The sequence below is a fragment of the Mytilus californianus genome, unplaced genomic scaffold, assembly GCF_021869535.1.
Source record: "Mytilus californianus isolate M0D057914Y unplaced genomic scaffold, xbMytCali1.0.p SCAF_38, whole genome shotgun sequence".
NCBI classification, from domain to species: domain Eukaryota; kingdom Metazoa; phylum Mollusca; class Bivalvia; order Mytilida; family Mytilidae; genus Mytilus; species Mytilus californianus.
In genome coordinates, this window is record NW_026262688.1 from 361,996 (window position 1) to 374,562 (window position 12,567).

The following is a 12,567-nucleotide window of genomic DNA, read 5'->3' on the forward strand; positions in this document are numbered from 1 at the left end:
ACGACGGGTGCCACATGTGGAGCAGGATCTGCTTACCCTTCCGGAGCACCTGAGATCACCCCCAGTTTTTGGTGGGGTTCGTGTTGCTTAGTCTTTTTTTTCTATGTTGTGTCATCTGTACTATTATTTGTCTGTTTGTCTTTTTATTTTTGGCCATGGCGTTGTCAGTTTGTTTTCGATCTATGAGTTTGACTGTCCCTCTGGTATCTTTCGTCCCTCTTTTTTAACATAATTGACATTTTTATATAGGATTCAATTACAACCGAATCAAAGAACGTATATGTTAAATTAACCACTTTTCATTTTCCTCTGACAGAATGAATATTTCAAAGAATAATTGTGAAGAGACAGCAACCCAACATGGGAGCGAATATGTGTCCTTCGGAATACAATTTTATTAAATTATACTTTTGAGGCTATGTTTTGCATTTAATCGTTCATTTATTTATCAGATTGAATGCAATTAAATCCACCCTCTTGTTAAATTTTTTTACTTACTTACTGTTACGCGTTTTATTTTGTACTTTCAAGCGTATTTTCTAGGTTATGTATACTGTATGGCTTAGTTCGTATTCTCGAGTCAATTAGTCCACTTTTTCTAGTGATATTACATGCGATTAAATTGAAATTTCTTCTTCTTCTTCTTCTTCTTCTTCTTCTTCTTCTTCTTCTTCTTCTTCTTCTTCTTCTTCTTCTTCTTCTTCTTCTTCTTCCGCCGCTTAAAAGATGAATTTGTCCGCAGCGGTTCTCCAAAACCGCTTGTCAGTTTTACTTAGGGTTTCATAAAATGTAAGAATAACATGTCTAAGGGAGCCATCAACCTTTCGTTTGTGCATTGGGGTCTATTTAGAGGTATATTGAGGGTCCTAAAGATGGAAGGGATTAACTATAGAACCCTATGGGATTTTATTTTTTTTTAATTTTCAAATGACTATAACTTGAAAACAGTAAGTGATAGACACGCAGTCTTCAGTAATGATCACAGGACAATAAAACAAATAAAACAAAATATAGGGTGAGTCCATGGGGCTCCCCCCCCCCCCCCCCCTTCAATTTGAGAATGTGTTTTTATCTTGTAAACGGTCGAGATCCCCACTCCTAAACCATATATATTCTTGTATGGGACAATAAAACAAATCAAATGAAATATTGGGGGAGTCCCCGGGGTCACCCCCTACCCCACCCTCTTCTGTTTGAGAACTTGTAAACGGTCGAGATTCCCACCCCTAAACCATAAATATTCCTGTATGAGACAATAAAACAAATCAAATGAAATATAGGGGGAGTCCCTGGTTGTCACCCCACCCCCCTCCTATATAAGAACTTGTAAACGGTCGAGTTCCCCACCCCTAAACCATATATAATCTTCTATGGGACAATAAAACAAATCAAATGAAATATAGGGGAAGTCCGCGGGGCTTACCCCACCCCCTTCTTTTTGAAAACTTTTAAACGGTCGAGATCCCCACCCCGAAACCATAAATATTCTTGTATGGGATAATAAAAAAAATCAAATGAAATAAAAGGCGAGTCCCCTGGGTCACGCCCACCCCCTTCTTTTTGAAAACTTTTAAACGGTCGAGATCCCCACCCCTAAACCATATATATTCTTGTATAGGACAAAAAAAAAACAAATCAAATGAAATAAAGGACTTTGCCCAATGTCTGGCGACCATGTGAATGACGAATTATGGGAGCTTTGTTTGGGAGACTTCGTAACAGCACCCTGTTACAATTATTTCTTGTATATTTTGTATTCATACTGTTCATTTTTTCTGAATACTATACATAGCTCAAACGTCGCACAATGTCCCTTTATTTGATAAAACGTTCAGTATATCACATTATCCAGGTTGTTTAAAATTAACATTTAATATTTCCGAGTTTTTTTCTCAATGGACTAGGTTTAAAAATGTAATTTGGTAAAGGACAGTATTATGTATTCGCAATAGCTTACCAATCACGAACCTTGCAGTATACAGACATATTAGAAATAACTGAATCCTCTATAAAACGGCCTTGAGAACCGAGTACAGGAACTCATAGGTTGCACTTCTGTTAGTATAGACAATGCCATTTCCCATGGGAACTCTCTTTACGGCTAAAACTGTGCCACTTTTACTATGAAGTTTCGTAAAAAATTATATCCTAGAACTGAAAGTTGATATGCACTACTATTTTATTCAATGGTCAAAACATAGGGCAGTGCGGCATATTTTCAACATTTATATGCCCCGAACTTCTAAGAGTTTAAACTTATACTAAAATTCTGTACTACCCCTTCCTTTACTTTAGGTCTTCCTCAGAATTCAATTTCACCGCTACCATGTGTATTTATACTGGTAAGATTTCTAAGTTATGTCTCTATGAGATGAAACATAGAGATCATATCTAAAAACCAGTACGGAATCAAAACAAAATATCTATTAATATTATAAATCTCCCCAGAAGAGGCGAGGTTTGTGAAACAGCTGTATTTACAAAGTGCAACCTATACTTACATTTATGCAAATAGAAAACTCTTGAAAAAAACCTTTTCTCACATCCATACTTACAAATGTATTTATCAGAATCATAGCATAATAAAGCATCTATGTTTTATCTCGTAGAGACATAACTTGGGAATGCTACCAGTATGAATACACATGAATAGCGGCGAAATTGAATTCTGATGAAGACCCAAAGTAAAGAGCTGTGTGGTACAGAATTTCATTATAAGTTTAAACTCTAAGAAGTTCGGAGCATATAAATGTTGAAAATATGCCGCACAGCCCTATGTTTTGACCTTTGAAAAAAAATAGTAGTTCTTTCCATTCTAGGATATCATATTTTACGAAACTGCAGGGTTAAAATGGTACAGTTTCAGTCGTAAAAGAAGTTCCTATGGAAAATTGCATTGTCTATAATTACAGAAGTGCAAAATTTCATTTTATGCGGTTATATATATCATTTGATATGCCTATATATTCATTTACAAATGATATGATATCATTAATTAACATCATTCATTTTTTTTATTCTACTTTTGCTTGTCCTTACCCACATAAAAATCCTTTTACATCACCGAATCAACAATCGTCAATATTCATCCTAAGGTATAGGTTTAAGCCACCATTTTCTACATAAGGAAATGCCTGTACCAAGTCACGAATATGACAGGTGATTCCCATTCCTTTGATGTGTTTGAGCTTTTGATTTTGCCATTTGATAAGGGACTTTCCGAATTGAATTTTCCTTTGAGTTCGGTATTTTCATTATTTTACTTTTTATAAAAGATAGCTGGTTAATGAATTTTCGAATAATGTTAACAAGTCTGCATATGAACATACTATTTAATATAAGTATGCGCGGTGTGGTTGAGCAAATAGTATTTAATTTCTAAAAAATATTTATTAGACCTTGATAAACTGAAACTATTTGTCATAGATCCGTATGTAATAGATATAAGAAGATGTGGTATGAGTGCCAATGAGACAACTCTCCATCCAAGTCAAAATTTATAAAAGTAAACCATTATAGGTCACAATACGGTCTTCAACACGGAGCCTTGGCTCACACCGAACAGTAAGCTATAAAGGGCCCCAAAAGTTACTAGTGTAAAACCATTCAAACGGGAAAACTAACGGTCTAATCTATATAAAAAACGAGAAACGAGAAACACTTATTAACCACATCAACAAACGACAACTACTGAACATCAGATTCCTGACTTAGGACAGGTGCAAACAAATGCAGCGGGTTTAAACGTTTTAATGGTACCAAACCTTCACCCTCTTTCTGAAACAATAGTGTAACATCACAACATAGAAAGACACACTATAAAATATCAACTGAAATAGCTTAACTCAATCAAAGGACATATTAACACCATTGAACATACACTGAACAAATAAATTTGACCTATGATACAATGTAAATACAAAATAAATAAACTAAGGGAATAATAATAAAAGTAACATGTTATATCGGTATGAAATGTTAAACAATTAAAGAAAAAACAATATGCTCGAACAAAAAAATCAGCCATTTGCAAAAACTTTAAACACAGGTAAATGCAAATAATTTTGTTGTTAGGTATACGTGTACAGTTCCAATAGAGAAAGGAAATATTTTTACAAAATAAATAATTTTGATGTTCATAGTACGAAGTGAAAATTTATAGTAATACAAAACACTTATCAAAGCTGGTATATAGACCAGATATAACCCTGAATAACATTAAATAACAAAAAAGCAATACAATTAGTATCAACAGGTCAAATAAACAAGAAAGTACGATTTGAGAGTACTAGCAGTTACAGAAACAATCAATAATAAAAAAAAATCATGCATCAGAGACCAAAATCAACTAAAACACATCCCAGGGATTTAGTATTTTAACGTCATGGACAGTCAAAGAAGACATGACTAGTGCAATGCCAAAAATAAATGTATCGACAGACAGTAGGATAGTTAGGAGTTTAACCTCTTTATAGATCAAAACGAACGTGGGTGTGTCTTTAAACATCCCGTTTGAAAAGAATACAAATTTATTTATGTTTTAATTTGCTGATGACAAAATCGATATAAGTGCCAATGTAAACTATATTCAAAGATCTAATTACAACATTGGTAAGATAACCTTTACTAATAAGTTTGTTTAAAGGTTCGATGAGTTTACACGGATCACATAGTGATTTCCGCGCTTTAAGTACAATATTACAGTAAAATTTAGGATGTGAAATACCGTTTTTAATCAGTTTTCTACTAGTACAGCCAAATTTACCTATCAAATCTTTGTATCTATGAAAGAACTTAGCAAAAGTTTTACGTAATTTATGGTAACGAAATCCTTGACTTAATAATTTACCAGTGATGCATTGATTACGTTCGTTAAAATCTATGACATCACTACACACACGGGCATAACGAACGAGTTGGGATATATAAACACCGTATGATGGAGCCAAAGGAACATCGCCTTCTAAAAAAGGAAAATTAACAATAGGGAATGAAACATCGTCTCTTTTGTCGTAAATTTTCGTATGGAGTTTCCCTTTAGAGATTGAAATGTCCAAATTAAGTCTGCTTATATGAAGAAACAATCCAGATGTTTAGCAAATATTTTAGTTTCCGTAGTATCCTTAACTTCCATTTTATTGAATTATTAAAAAAATTGTGTAGTTAATCACATTGCAAATGATATTTTGTGTGACAAAAACAATCAATTGCTATCTACCTGTTTGTAAAAAGACACCTTTATTGAGACAATGTTATGGATCCTCCAACAGGGAAAGACACATTATGTAGAATGTGATATGACTGCAAAATTGTTGTGTTTAGATTGAAGTATTTTGATTTGATATATAGAATCTTTAACAATCCACATATTGATATCGCTGGTTAAGTAATACTTGGGAAGGCAAACTTATACAGCAGAAAGAGTGAAAGTACATAATTTTAGAAATATGTTTTGTTGAATATAAAGAAGAGCCGGTTTAATATAATACTTTGTAATGCCTTTTGTAAAGCTTTGGTTTCGGTAAAAAAGGAAGGACATTTTCTTCGATTATTTTGCTGACTGATATTGATGAAGGTGGTTTCCAAGATTTGTTCTGAATTCCGACATCTTTTTCTTCAAATTTTTTTCCAGATTTTCAGATGGACCAAAAATGGTGAAGAGATAATTGAGCAGCTACAACCTTTAAGCTCTTTTAGTTATTTATTGAAATGCTCCATGGTGAAAACCGTCAATTGTATTATTTTGTATGAGAACGATTCACACGAATAATCATAAAATTTGGATTTACCATCCTTTAAGGGAAATGTGGAATGCATTTGTCAACTGATAACAACTATTATTTTATTATGTTTCAGATTGAGATGGAGTATACTCTTTTATTGTTTGTTGTGGCAAAACTGTATTCTGTAGAAGGTGGTAAGTATTATTTCGAAGGAATAAAAATAGGAAAAGCACACACGAATATAACATCACAACAATAACACCAACAAATATATAGAATAACAAAAACATAAAAATTTATTCAACCATTGGTTTACCGTTTTTCTAAGACCATGTAATTTATAGCATAGCATTATTCAAATTAAAAGTCATTTCTTTTTCGTTGGAGTACCTAGATTCAATTAAATGCATGCATTTTGGGTCTATTCTATTGTAATTTGGCTGTGTGTATACTGTATGATATAACTGATCTTTTTTCGATCTTTTTTCGATTGCCTCATGTTTCAACAGTATTTGAAATACTCATATTCTGAAATTTAGATAAATTTTTACTGTGTTAAAACAAAAATGACTGAACAATGCGTCTTCAAACAAACAATCAAAACATTTGTATTTAAGAATTTCCAAAATAATTAATAAGTAAGTAATGTCCAATTTTTCAGTCAATTTTCCGAATTATCCCCTGTGGTAAATAAGTATTGGTCATTAACATTCTTTGCAGTGTTTATGAGTTGTAGTTATTATTGATCTAAATAAATCAATTCAGTTCTAAATTGTACGGATAGCTAGTGAAGAGTACTGTATTGACTGCAAGCGAAGTGTCTGATAATTTGTTTTGTAATTTTGTTACTGTTCATGATAAAACATATGAAATTATATAATACAATATTCGACATACATTATCAAAATTAAGTCACGCTTGTAAGTAAACTCATTATAGGTACCAGGATTAAAGCTATATGGATATAAGAAAATATAGTACAATTGATATGATTAATTAAATGCTGCTTCTCACAATTGCCAGCTTCAGATCTATTTCAATTGTCTGTGCAGGTATCAAGAATTATACATAATATCTTTATATTCTTATCCAATATTTTGAATATTCTGTCCCAGTCCCACAATATTTTGTTGGCATTGTTTTCTTACATTTGAATTTTCAAATATAGTATTTAGATAGCGAAAAATAGTATTTACTGTTTTACTGTTTACAAAATCCTCAGACACATCACAAAAAAAACTCTCTTTTACGCTTAAAGGCAGGCAGATGTCAGAATTTCTAATCCAGTATTTCATGGAAAGCAATATTTTTTGTACAACATTACATGAAATATCTGAAATTCGAACATAATTTACAATAACAAGAAATTACGTTTTCAGACACAGATTTAAAGCATATATTAAAATCCAAAACACCTTTTTCGTCTAAAATTAAATAACTGATGCATTGTCTAATAAATCTTAATGGAAAATATTTCTTAAAACCAAAAATAGGTGAAGTGTGACACTTTTAAATGACAGTATAAGAACTTTCAATGAACAAAATGAAACATAAAATCATCATAACTAAATTAATGTTAGGCTTTTCTGGCTTTTGTCTCATCATCTTATGTTTATAAGTTTCTACTACCATTGTGAACGAATGAATTTGCGCAAATTCTGCATCAAAATATTTTTGATACGTATATTCTCTGGTTTTATGATGAATTTTGGGGTAAGCAAGTTTTGATAAAATCGATGTCATTGTTTTTTTCCCACATGACAGTAATGTATTTTTAAATATATATGGTCAACATATGATATTTGATATAAGTTGTCCTTACACTTGTATAATATGTTATAAGATAACATATACCTTATTTTTGTGCAGGTGTTTAACCGATAATATGGGCCCCATCAGGGAGAAAAAAACAGGGAAATCGTCAAAATTTGATACAAAATAGTTGTAAGTTTGGTATCAAAAGTAAAATTATGACATGGAAAGGCTGTGAACTTGTCCGATAATCATACAGACAAAACATGACAGATTCCAACTTTTTAATAGAATTTACAAGTAAAAAAGAACGTTTGTTTAAACAGATGGTGTAGTTGAAAAAATATATTGATTCAAAATATGAAAATTTAAGACGACGTATTCTTATTCAGGTGCTAAATAATTTAAAACCATAATTTGTTTTTGCTTAATCGATTCATGACTAGTGAACAGCGGTATACTCTCTATTGCCTCTATTTAAAATCTGCATACTTTGCTCTAACTAATAGAATCTCAAATGAAGAAACAAGTTTTCAGAAAAAATCAACGTTTCTTATTTTCTTTTAAATTTGAAAATACCTCTAATGACCCAACAACCGTCCGAAAACATTAATACATAAAGTAAGATCTAGAAACCCGAATTCTTATAAGCAGAAAAAGTCATTTAAACACTGAAATATAATATTCGATGAACTAGTACATATTTTTGTTTAGAGGTTGCTGAAGCCCGCTTCGGATGTGGGATTTTCTCGCTGTGTTGAATACCCATTGGTGGCTTTATGCTATTGTCTGGTCTTTGGTCGGGTGTTTGTCTCTTTTCCGTTTCCATTCTCAATTTTATTGCTGTGATTGTAAGGAAAAACCGGCTTGTTTTATCGAAATGATGGCTCCCTAAGAGGGGAATAGAGGAATAAAGGAAAATGTCTCTTTGATTGAACAGGTTAATATGGTTGACACATAACTAACTTCATTAGACCTTGAAGAAGAAAATGTTGTGACTCCATGTCTTTTGAATGATTTAAAACCTTTTCTGTATAAAGGTTTTGTTCACCTTTCAGTTGATAATACTAATCTGTAACACGGTAAAAGTAACAGAGATACTGTTGATATAGTCCTTAATATTCAATGGCATTTAGCAACTGCATCTCGACATCTTATATAATCATTTTGTGGCGTATTGATAATATTGTATTGTGTAAGACCATTGCACAATATGACAATGAGTTAACGCTAATTCTAATGTCCACCACAATCTGATTTCCGGACTGATGCAATTCAATTAGGAATATTAATTAGTCATTTGTTTTCCTGAGTAGCACTTTCGAAGTCTACTCAGGCTGATTATTGTTCAACATGTTTGTCAAGAATTGTTCAACTAGTTAGCAATCAGTTGGCTAATAAGCAGTGTAAGTCACGTGCATACTATCATATATCTTCTAGTACTTATTAGAGGTTTTATAAGACATTCCAATGATTAAGGCATGAACTTATTTTTTATTTGTTTTATTTCTTTAGCACAGGAATCTTTCGGTTGCAATCCATTTGTGAGAAAATTTTGCCTATAAACATATGAAATAACAATAATTGGATTATACCCAGAACATTATTATGATAACTTATATATTATGATTAAAAAAATTCAATCTTATAAAGCCTGTGACATTACAAAAGAAAATATAAATAATGCGTTTAGAAATATTCTAACATTATTTTGAATATTAAACTTAAAATTGAGAATGGAAATGGGGAATGTGTCAAAGAGACAACAACCCGACCATAGATCAGACAACAGCCGAAGGCCACCAATGGGTCTTCAATGTAGCTATAAACTCCCGCACCCGGGGGCGTCCTTCAGCTGGCCCCTAAACAAATATGTATACTAGTTCAGTGATAATGGACGCCATACTAAACTCCAAATTATACACAAGAAACTAAAATTAAAAATGATACAAGACTAACAAAGGCCAGAGGCTCCCGACTTGGGACTGGCGCAAAAATGCGGCGGGGTTAAACATGTTTTTCTGAGATCTCAACCCTCCCCCTATACCTCTAGCCAATGTGGAAAAAACAAACGTACAACAGTACGCACAGTAAAAATCAGTTCAAGAGAAGTCCGAGTCCGATGTCAGAATAGGAAACAAAAGAAAATAAACAAAATGCATACTTTTTATTCTTACAATAAAAGAAGAAACATAAAAAACGAAAACGACCAAAAGACCAAACGATAAACAACAATATACAAACCCCAACATGCACAATGTTGAGATCTACAGAATGTGACAAAATCACAAAAAACCTGGGGTGATTTCAGGCGTTTTAGACGTATACAAAAAGTGTTTATCATGTTTCGTGTAAATAGTCTGACGAGTAAACATTTCCAATAATACATATATCAAAAAGATAAAAGGATGTGGTATGATGGCCAAAGAGATAACTCACCACCAGTGACAATGCCATAGAAGTTCCCAACGAATGTGGATTCAATCATTTTCGTGAGAAATAATTATCATGGATTGAGGAAAAATTGAGGAACAAATATTTCTTTTTATGGGTTTTGCCGATGTCTGCAGGCCATGCAGTTTATAGAAAGTTGTACTTCGTTGAACATTGAACATCTAGGATCATCCTTACCGACGAAAGCCAAGAAAATTGGTATCCAACTAATAATAATGAATCCACAGTATAGGTCACCTTACTACTTCAACAGTTAGCAATACCCATACCGCATAGTAAGCTATAAAAAGCCGCGAAAAACAAATGTGATATACAACAACAAAGGACAACCACTGATTTACAGGCTCCTAACTAGCGACAGGCTCAGAATGTGGCGGGGTTAAACATATTTACTTGCGCCAAATCCTTCCCGTAACCAGGGACAGTGGGTCGATTTTATGTAAAGTATTTTTTGTGGCAAAAAGGACACAAAATTAGATGTTCCTAAAGTAGGAATTCATATGTCGTGTTGGTGGAATAGCGTCACGAAAAAAAACATTAGATAAGTGATATATTCGAAAAGAAAAAAAACATACCGTATCAACTCATTTGAAAATAAGACAAATATAATATAAAGGCAAAATCATAAAATATATAGATCAATTAGTAATAAAGATATTGTTTTACAAACTGCGTCCAGATTTATACAGCGAGATATGTCAGATGCAGTTACAGATCTAACTTCTTCAATTGCAAACCCAATCGATGCATTCTCATACTACCGATTGATTCCATGTTGTATTGAAGAATTTATTTTATTTAAGAAAACAAAACTTAAAAAAAAAAACGATTATTTATAACAAACGGACCCCTCCCCATCGTTACTGAATATAACATGTATAAGTTTAACATGCAATATTTTGAAAGTCATCTCGATACGAATTTTTTCGTTTCACTGTATTTTGGGATCAACGACAGAATTGAATTCGTAGAAAAAGTAAAATTACAAAAATAATGAACTCCAAGGAAAACTAAAACGGAAAATTGCTTATAGAATGGCTCAAACACATCAAACGAATGGAAAACATACCTACTTTTTTTATTCAGAAATTCATCAAATATATCTTGTTTATAATTTTGTACAAGAAATGCTTGTTTTTGCTATACAAGATTCATCAGAGGCGTTCGAATCAATACTGTGTAACTAGAAATTTCAAGACCATTTAAAACAAAAAAATTAAAGCATAGTGAAAAATCTGGCTAAGCCCTGCTATGCATAGGTAAAGAAACCTTACTCTTTCAAATGATTTAAAATCTGATGAAATGGAAACTTACAAAACAACACCATGAAGGCACAGCAGTTGCCTCGACCCATTAGTTAATAAAAATTCATAAAAGATATCAGGATTAAAAAAAACTTGGTCTTTAAGCTCATTTAAATATTAAGATACGTCAATAAACATATCTAAAAGCTCAAAACTAATAAAAACTTGTTCTTATCTTGGTATTTTAATATAACAATTTGTAGCATGAATTTATACCAAATGCTGCTCTAAAAAGATAATGATAATAAGAAAAACATCTCAATAATCATTTTAGATTTATCACCTGATATATTGCTTAAAGGAAAGTCCTTCAAGAACAATAACTTAACAGTGTTTCAATTTATTTGCTCAACCAACATCGCAGTTTGGCAGTGCTCCGTAGAGTTTCTAATAGAGAAGATGACACATAATGATATTCGATATGTAAATAACACGTGTTACCATACAAATTGGATATGCTCTCCAAATATATGTTCATGTTCTGAGAGCTGCAAATCATTCACATGGAATGTTACAGTAAAAGAAGATATGAAGAACCATTCATATAGTTGTGTAACTAGAATGGTTACAGGGGAAGCAAAGTATTTAGGAAATATAACAGTCAAATGGAACGGCAATGATGGTAAGTATTCATTATATTTTTTTTCAATTAAACAATATCTTTGCACTGTTTCTATAAAATCTTACTTCTATTAAACTTAACAATGTACAGAGGGGAACTAAACTGTATCAACACAACTTTATAAAACAAAAAAACTGTATCAAAGAAAACAAGGTACATATAACAAGAGGATCTTTGAATTGTTTAACCTTTTGTCATGTCGAGAACTATAATAGTTGACTATACGGTATGGGTTATGCTTATTGTTGAATGCCGTACGGTGATCAACAATTACTACCGTTATTTGAACTTGTGCCAGGGGCAATCATGCCACATCTCATCTTTGACAACAAGGATATCAACTGAATTAAAAAAAAAATGTCCGTTTACTTTCTATAGGTTTCTCCATTTCTGACGAATATTCTCGATAACAACTTGTGAACTTGATATTGAAGTATTTATAACAAATCACTCTGCTTATTTCAATTCGGATAATAAGTCCTAACATGTTTAAGTGAATTGAATCGCAGTCAGACTTTTAAATTCGTGTAGCTTTATGTTAGAAATGTCACATTAAACAAAGAATAACCATTTCGTTGAATGATCCTAAAAAATCACTTTAAACAGATAAAACTATCCTATACATACATTTAAGATCAAAATCATGAAACAAAACAGACCTAGAAAAATCGTCATTAAACGATAGCACGTACTTGTCTGTTTGTCTTCGTTT

The 12,567-nt window shown here is 32.2% G+C and overlaps 1 protein-coding gene across 1 annotated transcript in view; it reads left to right on the top strand.

Moving 5' to 3' along the window:
* The first annotated feature begins 5,898 nt into the window (after positions 1-5,898).
* Positions 5,899-12,567, top strand: part of LOC127736830 (uncharacterized) — a 68,451-nt gene continuing 61,782 nt past the window's right edge. The window contains exons 1-2 of the mRNA XM_052247421.1: positions 5,899-5,917; positions 11,508-11,855. Of these exons, the coding sequence (XP_052103381.1) occupies positions 11,633-11,855 (223 nt within the window). The 5' untranslated portion in view covers positions 5,899-5,917; positions 11,508-11,632. The remainder of the gene's footprint in view (positions 5,918-11,507; positions 11,856-12,567) is intronic.